This window comes from Neoarius graeffei, chromosome 4, assembly GCF_027579695.1.
Source record: "Neoarius graeffei isolate fNeoGra1 chromosome 4, fNeoGra1.pri, whole genome shotgun sequence".
In the NCBI taxonomy this organism is placed as follows: Eukaryota; Metazoa; Chordata; class Actinopteri; order Siluriformes; family Ariidae; genus Neoarius; species Neoarius graeffei.
In genome coordinates, this window is record NC_083572.1 from 84,836,737 (window position 1) to 84,860,077 (window position 23,341).

Sequence of the window (23,341 nt, forward strand, 5' to 3'; positions counted from 1 at the left end):
TATCAATTAAAGTAAACTGGTGGTGTAAAATGAAAAATGGCATGTTAAAAGGTCAAAGCACAGGAAGGTCCAAGCATTACAACTGAGGCACTGAGAAGTGTTTAAGTCTACTCATTGTTTATAAGCAAGAGCTTTTATTGAGGCAGACCTTTTTGTCATGAAAGTCGCCGGAATGTTGAAGAAGTGTACTGAAACAGCTTGCCATTGTAGTTTTAGAAGATAGAGTTCTCAAATTTAATTTCCCTTTAATATTTTATCAAAGCTTAAAGATGCACTAAATATTAAGGAAATTGATGTCTAATTGTTGTCTTACATTATGTTCATGTATGTAGGTAGCCTACTAAGCTAATCTGTCAATCATGTCAACCATCAAATTCCATGTAATTTCCACATTAATGACCTTGTAATCTTGGTTAATTTTAATTTTAACAGTGTGACAATGGTGAATTTGCATTGCTTGTATGAGAGAACATATAATTTAACATTTTAATTGCATTTATATTATGTTTTATCCCTGAGATATTGAAAAATCTCCAATCGGCGGCCATTTTGGACGCCATCTTGAATTTCTCAGACAGCACAAGGTGGATTCCCGGGGACTTTTAGTATGTTATTCCTAAGGGTATTCTGAACATATTCTGAAAAATTCAGCTTGTTACTAATTTGTTCCGGGTTGGACTCAATTTTGAGCTAATGCTCTTGGGCTAGTTCATACGTCATGTTCAGGAACAAACTAATGGTGCTAAAACAGTCAAGTCAAGTCAAGTTTATTTCTATAGCGCTTTTAACAGTAAACATTGTCGCAAAGCAGCTTTACAGAATTTGAACGACTTAAAACATGAGCTAATTTTATCCCTAATCTATCCCCAATGAGCAAGCCTGTGGCGACGGTGGCAAGGAAAAACTCCCTCAGACGACATGAGGAAGAAACCTCGAGAGGAACCAGACTCAAAAGGGAACCCATCCTCATTTGAGCAACAACAGACAGCATGACTATAACATTAACAGTTTTAACATGAAGACAGTTTTGTTGATGTTGTAACTCTTCATTGATGGAAACTTGAGTGCAAAACTGTTCATGACAACTGCAGTCCTAAAGTTTACCACCAGCCACCGTTAAATGGTGTGGTTGGAGTCTTGTTCTCGGACTCGACTCGAAATTTTTTTTAATGACTTGGATTTGACTTGGATTTGAACACTGGGGACTCGAGACTGGACTCGGACTCAAGGTTAGTAACTCGACTTCCAGATAGTTAGTTAAGAGATGTTTCTATACTATACTATACTACTAAACTATGTGCAGCTAGGGCAAAATAAAAACGCACAGAACGATACAATATCCAGAGAATAATGTGACGTTAAAACACATTGAGACACTGAATGGCTTTGTGCATTTCATGTAAAGATGAACTGCTAACTGTGTTGCTGTGCACCAGAAGCTTTGTGCTGTCACATACCGCATCCCCTACGCTGCCTTTCCCAGGAGCCAGTTTGGGACGGGAGGGCGGCCGTGGAGGCGGAGGGGGAGGAGGAGGGCTGCTGGCAGTCAGTGGTGTACCAGGGCGTGCAGGGGACGAGGAGCCTGCATATCAAGGACATTTCATTAAAACACCATTCAGCTAAGGGAGAAGGGATAAAATTATTTTATAGTCATTTACAAATAGTTCTAACTCATTTCTGATCACCGTATACATGTACATCGTCATTAATCCTTGTCAGTGTGAAATAAACGATACTGGGAATGTAGTTCATGGGTGTATAGAAGTTGCTTGAGAAGAAATTATTAAGAGCCTAGCATTTCTCATGCTTGGCTGGCTTCTGATTGATGCTTGGGCTGTTCCATTACCACAACTCCAATGTGCTGGGTCAGTGCTATTACTCTCATCATGTTTAACTATTCCTTCACGTTCAAAACTGTACCACAGTGCTGTTGAGTTCTTGAACCTAATTTGCCAGAGCTCCTGACTGCAAGGCAAATCACAGGTTTACAAAAACATCCTCTTTCTAATATGGTATAGTTTGTATAGGAACAGCCGTTTCACAGGGACTTGTATGGCACAATCTAAAACTAATAATAAATGGATTGAATTCATCTCATTATCTGTAGCCGCTTTATCCTGTTCTACAGGGTCGCAGGCAAGCTGGAGCCTATCCCAGCTGACTACGGGCGAAAGGCGGGGTACACCCTGGACAAGTCGCCAGGTCATCACAGGGCTGACACATAGACACAGACAACCATTCACACTCACATTCACACCTACGGTCAATTTAGAGTCACCAGTTAACCTAACCTGCATGTCTTTGGACTGTGGGGGAAACCGGAGCACCCGGAGGAAACCCACGCGGACACGGGGAGAACATGCAAACTCCGCACAGAAAGGCCCTCGCCGGCCACGGGGCTCGAACCCGGACCTTCTTGCTGTGAGGCGACAGCGCTAACCACTACACCACCATGCCGCCGGATTGAAATCATAATTTTGTAATTTAACAAAGAAAAATGTACAATTTTCATAGTGAAGTTTTCCACGTGGTGATATTTACTTCATGTTTTTGGGCAGTCTTCAGTGTCAGTCAGAGCTAAAGCTATTCTTATGAGTTTTCTAGCACAGGAAGTTCTAAGCTTGAAGGAATTTGTACTTTGAGGTTTCTTGGTAACAAGCTGCATTTTTTTTTCTGTCTTATTAACTTCAAGAGAAAGTTATTCAAACTTCAGGCCAATGTCTGCTTATAGACCGATAGATTGATTGATCCCAAGCTGGGAAATTGTTTTGTTGCAGCAGCAAGTTATCAGACATGCGAAAAGAAAAAGATACACTGTACAACATAAAGTGCAATAAAAAAAAGATCCCAAGAGCAAGCCGTATACAATATACAGATAAAAATGTAACAATAAAAATATATCTATATATGCGTTTTGTACATGTGAATGTATATTAATAGTGTTAAAAACAAGAATTGTGATAAATGAAGATAACAAGAGTGCTCTGAGAGCACAATATCCCCCGCTGGCAACTATAGCTATGCTATAAGTGCTTAATACACCCTCATGAAATTATCATGAAAGTACAAGTTTGGTAATCAAGGGCCATAACTCTAGTAAAATGTGACTGAATTAAACAAAATTGCAACGTGCATATTACCGACATAGGCGGCACGGTGGTGTAGTGGTTAGCGCTGTCGCCTCACAGCAAGAAGGTCCGGGTTCGAGCCCCGTGGCCGGCGAGGGCCTTTCTGTGTGGAGTTTGCATGTTCTCCCCGTGTCCGCGTGGGTTTCCTCCGGGTGCTCCGGTTTCCCCCACAGTCCAAAGACATGCAGGTTAGGTTAACTGGTGACTCTAAATTGACCGTAGGTGTGAATGTGAGTGTGAATGGTTGTCTGTGTCTATGTGTCAGCCCTGTGATGACCTGGCGACTTGTCCAGGGTGTATCCCGCCTTTCGCCCGTAGTCAGCTAGGATAGGCTCCAGCTTGCCTGCGACCCTGTAGAACAGGATAAAGCGGCTACAGATAATGAGAATGAGATGAGATATTACCGACATATAACAAAGAATACTGTCATGTTTCATGAAATTCCCCCCAAAATTGTGAGAGGAGTTGATTTCAGAAGGTGAGCACCCTTCCCGGGACGGACAGACAGACGGATGAACATCGCCACGACATAATCCCCCTTTGGGCCTTTTGGCCAGCGGGGGATAATAATAATTTTGTTAATCAAGGGCTGTAACTCTGGTAAAATGTGACCGAATTTAACAAAATTAGAATATGTATACTACCAACATACAACAATGCCTTTTACCAAGTTTGGTGAAATTCCTCCAACAATTGTGAGAGGAGTTGATGTCAGAAGGAAAAAACACTCTCATGAAATTGTCAAAGTATAATTTTGTTAATCAAGGGCTGTAACTCTGGTAAAATGTGACCGAATTTAACGAAATTACAATACGCGTACTTCCGACATATAACAATGCCTCTTGTCCAGTTTCGTGAAATTCCTCCAAAAACTCTGAGAGGAGTTGATTTCAGAAGGTGAGCACCCTTTCCTGGGACGGATGGACAGATGGACAAACATCGCCGCGACATGATCCCCCTTTGGGCCTTTATAACGGCGGATAATAACTGATGGTTATAACCTTGTGATTAATTTGGAACAAAAAAAAAAAAAAGCGAACTTGTTTCGCAAAATGTGCCATGACATTAAATGTAGCTACAAAAGGATAAAACTAGCCTCAATGAGGCTGTAACTCATACTGGCCAAGACGCCCATAAAATCGTAAATATGACCGGTGACACCACCATGTTGACAACTTTCATGCACACCCAGCTGGGGAACATTGTATGCAAGTTTGATCAAAATCTGATCAATCCTGTAGGAGGAGTAGCGATGTTTGTAAATTGTGGACGGACGACGCATGATCGCATAAGCTTCTCTGGCCTAGCCTGTGGCCGGATGAGCTAAAAGGTGTGATGTGTCATTCTTTAGTTAAAGAGATTACACCATATTACACAATCTTTGATTATTTCCTTACAATAGCAAAACCCGGTCATGTTCTATTTATTACTTAAAAATCTATTTTTGGGCGGCACGGTGGTGTAGTGGTTAGCGCTGTCGCCTCACAGCAAGAAGGTTCTGGGTTCGAGCCCCGGGGCCGGCGAGGGCCTTTCTGTGTGGAGTTTGCATGTTCTCCCCGTGTCCGCGTGGGTTTCCTCCGGGTGCTCCGGTTTCCCCCACAGTCCAAAGACATGCAGGTTAGGTTAACTGGTGACTCTAAATTGACCGTAGGTGTGAATGTGAGTGTGAATGGTTGTCTGTGTCTATGTGTCAGCCCTGTGATGACCTGGCGACTTGTCCAGGGTGTACCCCGCCTTTCGCCCGTAGTCAGCTGGGATAGGCTCCAGCTTGCCTGCGACCCTGTAGAAGGATAAAGCGGCTAGAGATAATGAGATGAGATGAGATAATGAGATGAGATGAAATCTATTTTTACTTTTCATGGGACAAATCATTCAGAAACATCCATTTTTACTACGAGTGTGACAATGAGTTTCAAACAAAATAGTGCCTGAGACAATACAGGACCTGAGCACTACATCTGGATCTGAGTCACAACTCACTGTAGTTAAGAAATATCATTAATGTTTTAAAAACTTTGTATTAGTGTTTAAATAATACAAGCTCTTTTGGTGGTATATCCACAACCCATATGTATTTCTGAGATTGAATCATTCTTTAGTCAATGTGCCAATGACTAATGACTTCCTCTGAGAGTTTAAAACAAAGTGTACACATGAACCAAGTACTAAGTGTTTGTTTTTGATGATGCACAGCTATGACTCACCGCTGCCACTTCCTCCACTCGTGACTGCAGGTGTAGGCCCAGGAGATGACACCACTGCCCTGTATGTAGGGGGTGGAGGAGGCGGTGGTGTTGATCTAGGGCCCTGATCAATCTCTTTGGGTGAAGCACTGCTTTCATTTGGGCTCTCTTTTGGATTGCCTTCCTCAGGGTTGTTCTTATCTTCCTGATTAAGGGCCAGGGGTGGGGGGATTGTACGTGCGGTTATCTCCAGAGCGCTAGGTGGAGTCTTGGCTGAGCCAGACCTCGCCTCTGTATCGGGAATATGCTGAGCTGATTCAGCATTAGGCTTGAGAGGTTCGTCTGGAGGAGGCGGGGCTACCTCATCTGGAGGAAGTGGTACTTTAGGGGGAGAAGGATCTTTGGGTGACAGAATGGGGGCTGGAGGAGAGGGTGTGGTGGTTCTTGGTGGTTCGGTTGGAGGAAGAGGAGGGGCAGGTTCTTCAGGAAGAGGTGGAGAAGATTTTGGTAAAGAAGGAGCTAGCGCTTCTGGTAGCGCTGGTCTTTGAGGAGACTCATCGTTGAAGCAGACCCACTTGTCTGCGGTACTGTCTGCAGGTTTAGGGGAGTCTGCTGGGCCGAAAATGTTGTCCAGATCCGCTATGGAGGGTTTGTGTGTGTTTGGTGAAGTGTCCTCTGCTTTCACATCTGCATCAGTAGCATGCAAAGACACCATAATTGAAGCAATCATTAAAGGTACAAAAATAAATAAAAATAAGTGCCGAGATATGAAACAGAATGCTTAGAGGTTGTGAAATGGCATATTCCGTATAGAAATAAAGATACTCATGTCATTATCGTCATAACATACAAGACATACAGATAGAATGGAGGAACATACAGGTGAAGAAGAAGCACCAGTCTTACCGGAGGAATCTGGGCTTGTAGTGTTGCTCGGAGGGGGGGAAGTCGGTACATTCTTGGGTGGAAGAGGAGGGAGTGCTGCAATGACATCAGGGTGGCTGAGCAAGCTTTTTCAAATGCCCCCTAGTGGTCAGACATTATGACCGCGCTGCACTAGCTCGGAAAAACAGGATCATTCCATGCCCAAAGCACCATGCGTATGGAATATCTTACATCAATGGATGCAGGAAGAGGGTGGGGAGGGCTGGGACATGGGATGAGTAACTCACAGAAGATGACAACACTTCACTCCCTGTGGCCTGATCAATTTGCTCTTAACCATACCATACAAAAGTGAGAGTAGGTGTCCTAGACCCATCTCACGTGACCAGCATAGTGAGAAATAATCCAGAATCGACGTTTACTTTTATTAGAAGTACTAAACCCCAAAAAACCCCACAAATATATAAGGATGTTTTATAAAGCCTGTATATGTTTATCCAGACATATATACCGGGTAGCTGTGAGTTATATTAAGGGTTTATTTGACGAGAGCTTTATAAAATAGCTTTACACAGGAGTCAGCTGAGGCCACATCAAGTAAACTGTCATCAGAGGAAACTGCCACGGGCTAAATTGGATGACTTTAGGGACAGGAGTTTGATTGGTTTTCCTCACTAAGGATTTGTGAAATTAGTGGGTTACTGGAGCTTGCAAAAGAGCAAACGTTAATGAAACACCACATTCCCAGACGATTCTTCACTCATACAACCATTTGGAAAGTATGTAGGGAAAGAGTTCATGATCTCGACGAGAGACAATCCGTGCCACATTATCAGAAACTTACGTCCTGGAGGAAAAGGTCTTCCTAGAGAAGAGTCTGGGTTTGGCTCATATAAAGGAGTACCCCAAACCTCAGGTTCCTCTATCATCACTAACATATAGAAGATGGCACAACACACAGCCAGTGGAGAGCAATGTTACCCAATGATACAGGACCAATAACGTTTCAATTCCAACCTACCAAATAAATGTAGAATCTGCGTTCAAAACTAAAATCATCTGACTATAATTGAAAGATTAAAAAAAAAAAAAAAAAGAGCTGTTGTTCCACTAGGAGGAAAATAAGCAATAAACAGAGGGCCAGAAACTGACATGCAATCCTTCACGAGCAAGCGAAATAGCTGACGCTGAAACACTTCTACAATCATACCGTAGCTTTTATCATTTTTATTTGTAAATTATTACGTTAAATATTCTTGACCTGTTGATTTTATGCATTGTGCTGATGCTACATGATTGGCTGATTGAATAACTGCATAAATGAGCAGGTATACAGGGGTTCCTATTCAAGTGTATGGTGAGTGTATATACAGTGCCTTGCAAAAGTATTCACCCCCCTTGGTGTTTGTCCTGTTTTGTCATATTACAAGCTGGAATTAAAATGGATTTTTGGAGAGTTAGCACCATTTGATTTACACAACATGCCTACCACTTTAAAGGTGCACATTGTTGTTTTATTGTGACACAAACAATAATTAAGATGAAAAAACAGAAATCTGGAGTGTGCATAGGTATTCACCCCCTTTCGTATGAAACCCCTAAATAAGAGCTGGTCCAACCAATTCACTTCATAAGTCACATAACTAGTTGATCCACCAGTGTGCAATCAAAGTATCACATGATCTGTCACATGATGTCTGTATAAATCGACCTGTTCTGGAAGGACCCTGACTCTGCAACACTGCTAAGCAAGCAACATGAAAACCAAGGAGCCTCCAAACAGGTCAGAGACAAAGTTGTGGAGAAGTATAGATCAGGGTTGGATCATAAAAAATATTCCAAACTCTGAATATCCCACGGAGCACCATTAAATCCATTATAGCAAAATGGAAAGAATATGGCACCACTACAAACCTGACAAGAGAAGGCCGCCCACCAAAACTCACAGAGCAGGCAAGGAGGGCATTAATCAGAGATGCAACAAAGACACCAAAGATAACAGTGAAGGAGCTGCAAAGATCCACAGCGGAGATGGGAGTATCTGTCCATAGGACCACTTTAAGCCATGCACTCCATAGAGCGGGGCTTTATGGAAGAGTGGCCAGAAAAAAGTCATTGCTTAAGAAAACACATTTGGAGTTTGCTCAACAGCATGCGGCAGACTCCCCAAACACATGGAAGAAGATTCTCTGGTCAAATGAGACAAAAATTGATCTTTCTGACCATCATGGGAAATGCCATGTGTGGTGCAAACCCATCACCCTGAGAACACCATTCCTACAGTGAAGCATGGTGGTGGCAGCATCATGCTGTGGGGATGTTTTTCATCTGCAGGGACAGGAAAGCTGGTCAGGACTGAAGGAAAGATGGATGGCACTAAATACAGGGCAATTCCGGAGGAAAACCTGCTTGAGTGGCCAGAGGTTTGAGACTGGGACGAAGGTTCACATTCCAGCAGGACAATGACCCTAAACATACTGCTAAAGCTGCACTGGAGTGGTTTAAAGGGAAACATTTAAATATCTTGGAATGGCCTAGTCAAAGCCCAGACCTCAATCCAACTGAGAATCTGTGGCATAACTTGAAGATTGCTGTACACCAACGCAACCCATCTAACTTGAAGGGGTTGGAGCAGTTTGGCCTTGAGGAATGGGCAAAAATCCCAGTGGCTAGATGTGCTAAGCTAATAGAGACATACCCCAAGAGACTTGCAGCTGTAATTGTAGCAAAAGGTGGCTCTATAAAGTATTGACTTTGGGGGGTGAATACCTATGCACACTCCAGATTTCTGTTTTTTCCTCTTAATTATTGTTTGTGTCACAATAAAACGACAATGTGCACCTTTAAAGTGGTACGCATGTTGTGTAAATCAAATGGTGCTCACCCTCCAAAAATCCATTTTAATTCCAGCTTGTAATGCGACAAAACAGGACAAACACCAAGGGGGATGAATACTTTTGCAAGGCACTGTATACACTGTATAAATATATCAGTTTGTGCATTGAGAATGGACACAGATAAGTGCTGAATAATTACTTAAATGCTGAACATGTTTAAGAGAACTGGGTGATGTGTTAGGGCCTCTGCATGCTCTTGCGACAAGGCTTTCGCAGATAGCTTTTCGCAGACAGTTGTAATTTATCGTTGAGCGGGGAGTAACAGGCGTGCGCGATGTTATTCACCGCCACAACGCAAGGGGGCGCGAAGTCGCTAGGAGTAGTTGGTGGGTGTGGTTAGTGGAGTGTTTATCCTCCGGTTACTTATAATGACTAGAACTGGAGTCGTATAGATGTACGTACTTCCTCACTTCCTCGATCAACCACTCTTCGTGCTGCTCCATCTTCGCTCGTGTTTTTAAAAATGCCGGTCGTGAAAACAAACCAAACCGGGAAAGTAGGGAAGCGGAAGTGCGTGTACAGCGGATGTAGAGTGGACCAATCAGAGCCCTCTTGTCTGCGAGGCTTCTGAGGTGGTCACAATTTTTGGGAGGTGCGCGCAGAACGTCTGCGAAGGGGGGGGCTACGCAGACACCATCTGCGACGCCATCTGCGAGAACTGCGTTGTCAGCATAAATTGGCCTTTACTGGTCTACTAATAGGATGTTTTGGTCTGACCCACATAACATTGGACTGAGTATAACATGGGCCTTAAAATTACCTACAATGAGCTTAATACCCCTCTCCTAGACCGAAACCACTCAAATCATTTTCCTTAATTTTCTCAGAATAGAATGTCTAAAAAAATTATATATAATCACCTATAGACAAAATAAGTGCTTGATTTCTGTTCTTAAAATCTAGAATTAGTGTATTTTGTGATACGATTAGTGACCTGACCAACATATATGGAACATTTTAGACTACAGTATAATCCCATGTTATATTCTTTACAAATCCAAACATCACATATGTGCATGAATAGAAGGACGTGAAGGGAAAGGGGACAGTAATAGAGTGGCTGTGTATCTACTTTGCATAAGCTGTAACATTCAGTAATCAGTAATAATCAGTGTATTTCAGTCATTAACAGCTGCTCTTTGTACCTTCAGTCCTCTGCTCTTCAAATGCTGTCTCCAACGGGGGGCCAAATAAGGCTATCGCATCCTCCGGCACTGGAGATTTCTTACTGCTGGAATGGGGAGAAGGCAACAAGCAATGCAGATGTGTGTGCATGTGATGGAAAGAAACCTTGGAGCTCTGATCTCATCCAACTGGCAACTATTTCCAGATCTAAGCCTTTTCATTTCTCTTCACTTACAGCAGTATGAATCATGTAATGTCATCAGTACAACAAATGATGAAAGGTCGTGCAGAGAGAGATACTTGCGAAAATCACAAAGAAACGGAAGTTACGGCCGATTAGGCGTTTTTACAAGATTTGACCTTGACCCACCAAAAACTAATGATGTCTTTGTGTGACCCTAGTGAGTTGTTCTGTGCATTTTGGTGAAGATTGGTCAAGAAATGATGAGGCTAGAGCACCAACAAATGGACAGATCAACATGCTTGCAAAAATCTCAGATTTTTGCAAGTAATAAAGGTATGATTGTGATTGTGTGTGCGCACGCGCGTGTGTGTGTGTGTGTGTACCTGGGAGGTTCAGGTACTGGTGCAGGTGCAGGGACTGAGACAGGAGTAATAGTAGGAACTGAACGTCTTGGTCGTGCAATTTCGATTTCTTCACCTAAGAGCAATACATATGCCTAAGTTTTTTTTAGTTAAAAAAAAGAAAGAAAACAACCACACAGACTCTAATACATTGTTTACACTGTCTATTTTAAAGGACAGGTGTGGGTTTCCCGAAAGCCTCTTAACACCAAGAGTGTCTTTAACTGCCTCTTAAGATCCATTGTTAAGCTAATGTGGTTTTCCCAAACAACATTATAGATAGTTTTCACATGACGTCACAGAGTTGGGGATTCCCTGGTGGTGGCCATCTTGGAGGGCAAGCTTACCGTACGGGTCACTGAGCACACATTGTAGCACGCGAGTTATATTCATTTATATATTATTTACATTTATTTAAAGCTAGCAATGGTGCAAACTTGTTGTATTCACGGCTGTTGTAATAGGTCAGATGATGAAGTCAAGCGGAGCTTTTATGGAATTCCCACTGTACGGGAGCACGAAGGCGAGCAAACAAAGAAACTCAGCATACAAAGGAGAAATCTACGGCTTGCGAGAATCAACCGCAAGGATTATCAGCCTTCCAAACACAGCAAAGTCTGCTCCGATCATTTTATAAGTGGTAAGTTGTTTAAATAAACAATCAATTGTGTTTAAGTTTGTTTTTGGAAACCAAAACATCATGTGAACAATCTCTGGAGAATGCCTAACTGGAACCGCTGAGTGTACGTTTACATTGTAATGTACACTTAATATCGCTCGTTTGTCACGTTTCTATTTGAAACTTGTCACTTCATTCACGCAAGGGTCATTTTTGAAAAACATTTTAGGTCTATTCTGTAGTCCTGAGCAGTGTGCAGGACTGCGCAAATGTGCGCAGCTTCCCGATTTAAACTGTTTTTTTCTCATCCTTATACTTCCTGTTTCATGGACTGTAACGGATTTGTTTATTTAGTAATTTTAATACAGAATTTACTTTGAAATTATAATCAGACACTCCAACGCCCCCCCTAAAAAAAAAAAAAATCGGATCTGCGCGATTCAGGCGGCATCCGCCAAAAGGCGCGCTGTGCTGTGAATATAAAAGTTGTATATATCAGACAGCCTTTAAAGATTGATGAAGTCAGTTTCAGGCTTTGCAGCAGGCTTTGGCAGTTTCAGGCTTTGGCAGCCCTGCACAGTCACTTGAAAATGCATCTTTGTCCACTTCGTAGGGGTCAATTCCCCCAATCAAGGCCAGTTTGGCTGCATACCGTGAGATGTGTATCTATATACTTCTGTTTGCTTGATTTTGCTGACATTGATCTTTATTTTAGAAAACTGACTATATAACTTCATAAATTCGTCCGAGATAACGTAGCCGGTAATGGCGATGGTCCGTTTTGTTTGCCCTCCAAGATGGCGGCTGGGGGGCGTTCCCCAGAATGCCGTGACGTCAGTGAAAACTATCTATAGCCAAATTAGTACTTTAGCTTGCTCTTAATTTACGATGGACCTGGATCACACTTTCACAACAAAGAGCGTCTCGCTCGCAGCCACATACATAAAATGCGCATGCGCCTCCGAGGGACTCTCACAATCAACGGGAGGAAACTGGTGTTGAATCTGTTGCCGGTGTTCAGTTATTTTTCTTGTATTGCAAGTACACTGGGTTCATTATTAAATAAATATATGCAAAACATTACGAATATATTTCAATAGGTTGTGGAATTATGTATGATATTGTAATGTCACATTGATATCGGCACATTTTAATCAAATTTTACTCCATTAGTGGACAAGTGATCATCTAGTTTAGTGTCGTATATGAGAAATTTCTGCTCATTGTCAACTTGGCCTTGTGAATAACAGTTGAAATAAATCAGGCTGCATTCCAGCAAATCCACTCCGGCGCTCCACTTGTCTGACCAGCAGGTCTAGTTTTTGCCTGTTTAAGGCCCATCCGCTCCTGATGGTGCTGCTCCCTTTGGTCATGCAGGTCTCGGAGTAACTGGAGCTGCTCCTTCTCAATGTTGAGCGGCTCCCAGCTGCACTGAGACTCTCGGCCAGCTGGACTCTGACTGCCTGCAGCCCGGGAAGCGGTCAGCTCAGAGGGTCCAGGGGATGAGAGGCAGCGGTGCCATGGGGGGTGGGGAGGCACTGCAGTCCGGAGAGGTGATGGGAAAGATACTGTACCTCCTTCATACGCCAAATCCCACGCCGCTGTATGCCGATTTATAAGGGACATTAAGCTCTTGATTGGGTAACAAAGAAATGAGCGGGCACACTGAATTATTTCACTTACTATTTGCTCATTCTTTTGTATGAACGTTTGTTCATTTAATAAAAAAAACATGCTTGGAATAAAAAAACAAATTTATTGTCCAAAAATGTAAACTAGTTTCAATTATTAATTACCACATTATATATGCAATGCTTAACAACAATACAATATATTCACATATTTTAAGCACTTTATATTTCATTTTTTTTAAAATTAAAAACGAACGCCATGTGACCTCATTGACTGGATTTAGCAACTACTCATGCCTTTAGCATGGACGCGCATTGCAAAGAAGTTCTTAGCAAAGTTGAAAGTTTAAGAGTCCTTCTTGCGAGTGAGTTCGGGAAAACCACGTACAGAGACAATGTCTGTTGCTAAAGAGAGTCGTTAAACTCGCTCTTTATTCCTAAAGTGCAACGTTATCAGGAAACCCACCCCCAGAAGAGTACTGTTTAGAGACTAAATTGCAATTGTTGTGCCATTCATATTTTTCAATATGTACTCACTAGTCGCATCTCTTTTTGGCAGACCCTGGAACAAAACAGAAAACAGAAAACTAAATGACTCTCGTGCGTGCGCGCACACACAAAAAAATAGTAAATTTATTTATTGATCACCAATTTCTTAAACATAAGCTTGTTTTCTGAAATCTTGAAATATCTCAGATGCAGGAGGACAGTGTAGGACTGTGTAACACTTCATTAATATGCTCAACACACAAGTGAATGACCAGATATTTTATATATATATATATATATATATATATATATATATATATATATATAAAAATATATATATATAAAATAAATAATATTATATATTATATAATATGTTATGTTATTTACCAGCTGGGAGGCCCGTATCGTGAAATACTATAACCGAGGTCTTGAAAGTACTGAGCGAGGCCCTCTGGGCTGAGGTCGGTATTCAAGGCCGAGGTCACGGTATTTCACCATACGGACCGACCTTAAGCTGGTAAATAATATATTTATTTTTTTCTTTACCAAATTCTAACAGAAAACGAGAGCGCCCGAAAGGGAAAACCGAGCCAAGCCGCCATTTTGAATCCTTATTCACGGCTGTAATGCAAATTGCTTCCTTCCTCCTCCTTAATTTATTTTAATTTATCTAAAAGTTTTTCTCTGTTTAACTGTCATGATGCTACTGGAATCTTAATTTCCCTGAGGGAACCCTCCCAAAGGGATCAATAAAGTTTTATCTAATCTATCTAATCTATACAAGTGCACTTCCATGGCAGGAAAAAAAACTACATTTTGCCGCCTATATAGTCCCCTATTTATACAAAATTGAGTCATTCAGGATTCAGCCATGTGTTTGCTCGGCGTTGGCAAGTTAGAGGTTTTTAACTTTCTCCTGAAATGTTTTCTTTTATTTCTTCTTCCTCAGGGTAGTAAAACTCGCTTTCGCTGTGAAGACTGTCGTTATCGCTATCCATGCTGTAAAATTAATGCTATTCTCCTGAGAAATGCTGGCAAAAATTTATAAGATTTTTGATAATCTTATAAATAAATCTTATTAAAAAAAGATAAATGTTGACAAAAAAATGCTACTATGTTTGTTGTTGTTGCTGTTAACGAGCAAGTCGCCAGAGGTCCATAACTGGGGTCTGTACCATAGGATACGGACCTGCTCGCCAGCCAATCAGAGCGCAGGATTTGATGGAAACTGCACCACAAAAAAAAAGCTTATTATTATTTATAATAATAATAATAATAATGGGCGGCACGGTGGTGTAGTGGTTAGCGCTGTCGCCTCACAGCAAGAAGGTCCTGGGTTCGAGCCCCGGGGCCGGCGAGGGCCTTTCTGTGCGGAGTTTGCATGTTCTCCCCGTGTCCGCGTGGGTTTCCTCCGGGTGCTCCGGTTTCCCCCACAGTCCAAAGACATGCAGGTTAGGTTAACTGGTGACTCTAAATTGACCGTAGGTGTGAATGTGAATGGTTGTCTGTGTCTATGTGTCAGCCCTGTGATGACCTGGCGACTTGTCCAGGGTGTACCCCGCCTTTCGCCCGTAGTCAGCTGGGATAGGCTCCAGCTTGCCTGCGACCCTGTAGAAGGATAAAGCGGCTAGAGATAATGAGATGAGATGAGATAATAATAATAATAATAATAGCTATTTTGTCATTATTATTATTATTACCGGGGTTAACATTAATTGCAGGTAATTCCCTCATGAATGCCAATTACAGCTTAGCTTTGGGGGCAATGTAAATTATTAACAACAACAACAACGCAATATGAATGTCAAATCTGATAAACAAGCTGAAAACAAAATCTAACACCGAGTTGTAATTAGTGAAAGTTTTAGGACAATAAACAATCTTTTAATCATATTTGTATGGTATTAATGCAAAGATCTCTACTGGTACTAATCATCATCATCATGCAGTGCTTTTTTTTTTTTTGCAGCATACCTGACTGCTTATACTTTCATAAAATGCATTACAGTGTAAACAGTTTTGCACTCACATGGGTGTTTAAGTCAGTACGCTGCAGGTAAAGTGCTCAGCACACAGCGCATCAATATAAATGACACTGAAGTGTAGCACAGCTGTTACACGTACATGTACATTGCTAAATTATTTATTATTAAAACACTCACAGTCCTCACAGCCTTCACAATCCCAGGCCTGTTCCAGCTAAAGGACTACAGAGAGCATTGGGGTGGGGTGGGGGGGGGAGCAAGAATACAGCACTTACCGGGCTACGTCTCTGTGACCAGCAAAAAGGAAGAGAGAAGAGACACCTGGTCAGAGAGTGACAAATCAGTAATACACACTCTTAAAATAAACTGTTTAAAGAATAGAAAGTGAAGCATTCAAACCCCATAAAAACCCAAACCACATTCAAGAAATAACACCATCCGTGTCTGAAATCGCTCACTCGTTCACTACTCCCTACATAGGGAATTACTATATAGAGGACTATATAGTGAGCTCACTGGTAAAATGAAAAAACGCTTTCGGACACTACTCCGTCATGCTGGTGTTTACGTCATTACTGTCGCACAATTAAAACGTGCCAGATCAGTCGGCTGGTGGGTTTTCAAAATGATAAATACACTGAGTGCAGAATTATTAGGCAAGTGAGTATTTTGACCACAACATCCTTTTAATGCATGTTGTCCCACTCCAAGCTGTTTAGGCTTGAAAGCCTACTACCAATTAAGTATATCAGGTGCTGTGCATCTGTGTAATGAGAGGGGGTGTGGTCTAATGACATCAACACCCTATATCAGGTGTGCATAATTATTAGGCAACCTCTTTTCCTCTGGCAAAATGGGTCAGAAGAGAGATCTGACAGACTTTGAAAAGTCTAAAATTGTGAGATGTCTTGCAGACGGATGCAGCACTCTTGAAATAGCGAAGATGTTGAAACGTGATCACCGAACAATCAAGCGTTTCATTGCAAATAGTCAACAGGGTCGAAAGAAGCGTGTGGAAAAAAAAAAGGCGCAAAATAACTGCACATGATCTGCGGAAAATCAAGCGTGAAGCTAACAAGCAGCCATTAGCATCCAGTTCTGCCATATTCCAGAGTTGCAACATTCCTGGAGTGTCAAAGAGTACAAGGTGTGCAATACTGAGGGACATGGCCAAGGTAAGGAAGGCTGAAAAACGACCACCACTGAGTAAGGCACACAAGATAAAACGTCAAGACTGGGCCAAGAAATATCTTAAGACTGATTTTTCTAAGGTGCTGTGGTCTGATGAGATGAGAGTGACTCTTGATGGGCCAGATGGATGGGCCTGTGGCTGGATCAGTAATGGGCATAGAGCTCCACTCCGACTCAGACGCCAGCAAGGTGGAGGTGGAGTACTGCTATGGGCTGGTATCATCAAAGACGAGCTTGTTGGACCTTTTCGAGTTGAGGATGGACTCAAACTCAACTCCCAGACCTACTGCCAGTTCCTGGAAGAAACCTTCTTCAAGCAGTGGTATAGGAAAAAGTCAGTATCTTTCAAGAAGAACATGATTTTCATGCAGGATAACGCTCCATCTCATGCGTCCAAATACTCCACTGCGTGGCTAACCAGTAAAGGTCTGAAAGGTGAAAAAAATAATGACATGGCCCCCTTGTTCACCTGACCTAAACCCCATAGAGAACCTGTGGTCCATTATAAAACGTGAGGTCTACAAAGAGGGAAAACAGTACACCTCTCTGAACAGCGTCTGGGAGGCCGTGGTTGCTGCTGCACACAATGTTGGTCGTGAACAGATAAAGAAATTGACAGAATCTATGGATGGAAGGCTTTTGAGTGTCCTCATGAAGAACGGTGGCTATATTGGTCACGGATTTGTTTTTGTTTTGTGTTTGAATGTTAGATATGTTTATTTGCAAATCTGGAGTTGTCATATCAGTGTACCTGGTGAAAATAAATAAGTGAAATGGCTACATATTTGGTTTTTATTAAGTTGCCTAATAATTCTGCACAGTGAAAGTTACCTGAACACATACATATTCTCCTAAAATGGCCAAAACTAAAAACACCCCACTCTAACTTCCATACATATTCAGCTTTGATATTTATGAGTCTTTTTGTTTGATTGAGAACATAGTTGTTGTTCAATAATAAAACTAATCCTCAAAAATACAACTTGCCTAATAATTCTGCACTCAGTGTACATGCATGTATTTTTGTGATAAATCCATATTGTACGGAGCGTATTTCCCACATTAATCAATACAAAGTACCTGCATCTTTCAGTTCTTTTTTAAAAAATCAAGGCTGAATACTTTCTTCTTTGCCGCTGCCTTTTATTAAATCAAATTTAAGACTTTTAATTTGATTTCTTTCAGCGCCACCGCAATGCATGATAAGATATATTGCTTTGGTTAGTGACCATCGGTTGTTCGCTACTTTTCGTGGTGCATTGTGGGATACTTTGAGTGCACTATATAGGGTGTAAATAATCCTCACTGAGGTTTCGGACAGCACTACAAAATGGCGCCCTCACTATATAGTGTCCTTTATAGTGAGTAGGGAGCGATTTTGGACACACGTTTCTAGCTGTTGCGAAAATCAGACATAATAAAAGGTGAATGTTTTCAGAAAAGTCCCAATGTTAAAAAGTGATTTTGTTAATATCTGAACTGAAACCCTGTACAAACATAAATATTACACTTTCTTTTACAGTTCCAGATTTAGAGTGCCAATAAAGTAATAATTAAGCCAAAAAAAAAAAATTGCTAACGTGACAAAGAGTATATTCTCGCCAGCAGGATACTTACCATGACTATGCAAACTGCTGGTTTCATGGCCTGCTGCCTGCTGCCTTCTGTTCACATTTTTTGCCTGAACAAACTCTTTACGAATAATCCAGAATGCTTAGTACTACAGCTGCTATTTTCCACTGTGCACCATGGGAGGTCTTACAAAGAAAGCCGCTTATACAAACTACTTTCAGAAAAATGAAGTGAGAAGTACGAATAAAATGCATTTTAAAATACAGCTCAACATGAGCAGTACTCTCGGGAAAATAAGATGGTGTGTAGAAATCATGTGTGCGTAAGAAGAGCTACCCAGAACACAGAGATTAATCACCAAATTATTCTCTATTCACTCTCCAATCCACTCGAAAAAGCTGCTCTTATTTTTTCACACCTTACAATATTTTTGGCAAGACTCAAGGTTAAAACGGACCAAAAACTGTTTACAAAGCCCTTCCCCTCTCTCCCATTGTCCATCTCTGTCCGTGCTACAGAAGGCACCTTTTTCATGTTTGGCCTAAACACTACTCAAGGAAGTTACTCAGTACGTTATCTGTGTTTCAATACTAAGTACATTATTGGCTACCATTGCTAACTCCATTTCTTTGGGAAATCCTGCTTTTAGCGCACTAGGGCTTAGCAAGATAAGTGGTTAGCGATATCACCAGTATGACTCCGTGCGATTCAAATAGATCAGACCGTGCAAAGCACAAAAACATTGCTTAAAATCTTCTCACCTTAACCTGCACTTGCTCACTTAAGTGACTCAGTTTATTCTCTTCTCCAAATCAATTTAAAGTCCATTCTAATTCAATTGAGGATGTGGTCGATACAAAATAGCCAGTTAGAGCTCAAAACCGATCAGAATAAACCATTACCTGAAGTTTTAAACCCAACAAGACCATAGATGGGTGAAGACCCACCAACACTGGGCATAGTGTTGGCTTTAGACTATGAAATTACAGAAATATTGCTTTTCAACCTTGTAGCTGCTTGCTAGCAGGTTGAACTGGTGGCTACATAACACCTACATAAACCCTTTCTGTCCATCTGACATAAACCAACAAACATATATATATATATATATATATATATATATATATATATATATATATATATATATATATATATATATAGGCTAATTGTACTGGGTTTCGGGTGGCATGGTGGTGTAATGGTTATCACTGTTGCCTCACAACAATAAGGTCCTAAGTTCAAGCCTAGCGGTAGGCGAGGGCCTTTCTGTGTGGAGTTTGCATGTTCTCCCCGTGTCCGCGTGGGTTTCCTCCGGGTGCTCCGGTTTCCCCCACAGTCCAAAGACATGCAGGTTAGGTTAACTGGTGACTCTAAATTGACCGTAGGTGTGAATGTGAATGGTTGTTTGTCTCTGTGTCAGCCCTGTGATGACCTGGCAACTTGTCCAGGGTGTACCCTAGTCTGGTTAACACCAGACCATATCACAAGTGAAATATGGTCTGGAATCCGCCTATTAAATTTCTCGTAGGGGAGGTGTGGTTTACGATTGTCAACGGCCGTTTATTGGACGTTGCGAATGTCTATCATTTGGCGTATACGTAGCCCATGGCCAATCATGGCAGTTGTACCCGGTGACGTAGTTAGAGCGACGAAGAAGACGAAGAGGCGAAGAAGAGAAGGAAAGAGAAAGAGAAGGCGAAACAAAAATAGGAAAACAATGGCACCGAACGATTACTGCCGTTTGTGTAAGACAAATATGAGAGAAGCTGGACCCTCCGTATTTGGACATTCAACGCCATGTTAAATGTGATCCGTAAACAGTCCCAAATAAACTACAAGCTTCCGTTTGTCGAGTAGTACGCGTCACCGTCTTTCCACCCCTCCCCACTCTTTGATTGGCTCCCTAACTCAGGCGAGCCTTTAGAACAGGGGTGTCCAAACTGATCCATAAAGGGCCTTGTGGCTGCAGGTTTTCATTCCAGCCATGCAGCAGCACACCTGACTTGGCTCATTCAATCAACTGAACTGTCTTCACACAGTCAAATACTTGCAGCCACACCCACCCTTGATTAAAGGGTGGGTGTGTCAGTTGATTGAATAAGCCAAATCAGGGTGCTGCTGCATGGCTGGAATGAAAACCTGCAGCCACACGGCCCTTTATGGATCAGTTTGGACACCCCTGCTTTAGACCATAGTTTCCATGCTGTCTTTTCAGATCGGAACGATTGTGCAAAGCAGCATGGGATTTCCCAGGCTAGGTGTACCCCGCCTCTCGCCCTGCACAGGATAATCGGTTACAGATAATGGATGGATACTGGGTCTCAGCCAGGTATTACACAGGGCTTGTGTGTGCAGATTTTGACAAAGGTGACACATAACATCACAGTCAAATGACATGTTTTTTTCTGTTGACATAAGCTTGTGTTATGACTCCTTCTGGGTTGATTTACTTCAGAATGTCATGACAGCTGACTTTCTACAGTACCTCTGTGCAGGTCTGACATTATGGAACATAATGGTGATGTCAAACATCAAAACCAAACCCACTCCATTAACGAGAAGAATTCTACATAAATTTGTCATTATGTTGTCATGGTATTGTCATAGGTTTTCAAAAAATACTTTACATTTTACTTAGGGGTCAGAATAGAATAGAAGTCATAGCTTTGTCATAAGTCAGTGATTTAATAATCTGACGTATACAATATAAGCAACACTGATATCACTACAACACTGCAAAATGAGTTGCCATGAGGTTCAGATGTGAGTCAGGCCAGAAGTATCATAACATAACCTTATTTCAAAATAATATGTTACCTGACACAGGTGTTATGTCAGTGAGAGACTAGAAGTCTTTTCATGTGCAGGGCTTATGTAGGCGCCATGCAGCTTGAGGAGCATGGCTCATGGAGGTGCCATGTAGCTCTAGGAGCATGGCTTATGTAGACCTCATGCAGCTCTAGGAGCATGGCTTATGTAGACGTCATGTAGCTCTAGGAGCATGGCTTATGTAGACCTCATGCAGCTCTAGGAGCATGGCTTATGTAGACGTCATGTAGCTCTAAGAGCATGGCTTATGTAGACCTCATGCAGCTCTAGGAGCATGGCTTATGTAGACCTCATGTAGCTCTAGGAGCATGGCTTATGTAGACGTCATGTAGCTCTAAGAGCATGGCTTATGTAGACGTCATGTAGCTCTAGGAGCATGGCTTATGTAGACCTCATGCAGCTCTAGGAGCATGGCTTATGTAGACGTCATGTAGCTCTAAGAGCATGGCTTATGTAGACCTCATGCAGCTCTAGGAGCATGGCTCATGGAGGTGCCATGTAGCTTGAGGAGCATGGCTTATGTAGACATCATGTAGCTCGAGGAGCACGGCTCATGGAGGTGCCATGTAGCTCGAGGAGCACGGCTCATGGAGGCGCCATGTAGCTTGAGGAGCACGGCTCATGGAGGCGCCATGTAGCTCGAGAAGCACGGCTCATGGAGGCGCCATGTAGCTCGAGGAGCACGGCTCATGGAGGCGCCATGTAGCTCGAGGAGCACGACTCATGGAGGCGCCATGTAGCTCGAGAAGCACGGCTCATGGAGGCGCCATGTAGCTCGAGGAGCACGGCTCATGGAGGCGCCATGTAGCTCGAGGAGCATGGCTCATGGAGGCGCCATGTAGCTCGAGGAGCATGGCTCATGGAGGCGCCATGTAGCTCGAGGAGCACGGCTCATGGAGGCGCCATGTAGCTCGAGGAGCACGACTCATGGAGGCGCCATGTAGCTCGAGGAGCACGACTCATGGAGGCGCCATGTAGCTCGAGGAGCATGGCTCATGGAGGCGCCATGTAGCTCGAGGAGCACGGCTCATGGAGGCGCCACGTAGCTCGAGGAGCACGGCTTATGTGGGCATCATGTAGCTCTATGAGCATGGCTTATGTAGACATCATGTAGCTCTAGGAGCATGGCTCATGTGCGCATCATGTAGCTCGAGAAGCACGGCTCATGTGGGCGTCATGTAGCTCGAGAAGCACGGCTCATGTGGGCGTCATGTAGCTCGAGGAGCATGGTTCATGGGGGCGCCATGTAGCTCGAGGAGCACGGCTCATGTGGGCGTCATGTAGCTCGAGGAGCACGGCTCATGGGGGCGCCATGTAGCTCGAGGAGCATGGCTCATGGGGGCGCCATATAGCTCGAGGAGCACAGCTCATGGAGGCGCCATGTAGCTCGAGGAGCACGGCTCATGGAGGCGCCATGTAGCTCGAGGAGCACGGCTCATGGAGGCGCCATGTAGCTCGAGGAGCACGGCTTATGTGGGCATCACGTAGCTCTATGAGCATGGCTTATGTGGGCATCATGTAGCTCTATAAAACATGGTTTCACTCAAAGTCACATAGATCTGTGAACATAGCCTATGCAGGCATTATGTTGCCTTATGAACATGACATAGGTATTTACAATACAACTCTATGAACATGGCTTATGTAGGTGCCATGCTGTGCTATGAAGAGGTCTTAGATACTTGTCACGGAGCATCATATGAACATGGAACAAATCCAGCACCCAAACCTATAATGCTTAGTTACCTCAAAAATTTATTTTATCTCCCATGTACATCACTGAAACCCCCCCAAAAACATACTGACTGCAAAGTGTAACTGCTAAATAATTTTACACGTAGATCTAGCAAAATACAACACTGGCCCTATAATAACAAGGAAACTCAGCTGTAACTGTGACTGTCTTACTATTAATTCCAAGCATCAGACGGATCCTGAACTATGCCAAGCCCTGCCCATGAACCCTCTACCATAAGAAAGAGAGAATAGCACTCCTGAAGAGACAGACGGGGAAAGAGCTTACCGGACTGCTCCTCTGAGGAGGCCAGCATTAAAGAGAGGGAGAAGGAAAGAAAGAAACAGAGGAACTACATTAGTGCAGGTGTGGGGTCATAGGATTGGGACTGCAGGTGAATGAAATGGCATCAAACACACTTAACATAACTCTTGCAAATTCGAGAAAAAAAAAAGAGAATGCATTTATATCATGGTCTATCTTCGAA

General features: G+C 42.7%; 1 protein-coding gene across 17 annotated transcripts in view; it reads right to left on the bottom strand.

Annotated features, from left to right (window-relative positions):
• sgip1a (SH3GL interacting endocytic adaptor 1a) overlaps positions 1-23,341 on the bottom strand; it is a 237,199-nt gene that overhangs the window by 22,846 nt on the left and 191,012 nt on the right. For 14 of the 17 annotated variants that reach the window (XM_060919895.1, XM_060919890.1, XM_060919891.1 and 11 more), the window contains exons 8-14: positions 15,803-15,814; positions 13,591-13,615; positions 10,786-10,879; positions 10,239-10,324; positions 6,218-6,292; positions 5,333-5,998; positions 1,458-1,582 (exon numbers count right to left, since the gene is read on the bottom strand). In XM_060919895.1, coding sequence (XP_060775878.1) covers positions 1,458-1,582; positions 5,333-5,998; positions 6,218-6,292; positions 10,239-10,324; positions 10,786-10,879; positions 13,591-13,615; positions 15,803-15,814 — 1,083 coding nt within the window. Of the gene's footprint in view, positions 1-1,457; positions 1,583-5,332; positions 5,999-6,217; positions 6,293-7,040; positions 7,128-10,238; positions 10,325-10,785; positions 10,880-13,590; positions 13,616-15,802; positions 15,815-23,341 lie in introns of all 17 variants that reach the window. The other 3 variants (XM_060919901.1, XM_060919885.1, XM_060919897.1) reach the window with 3 other exon arrangements.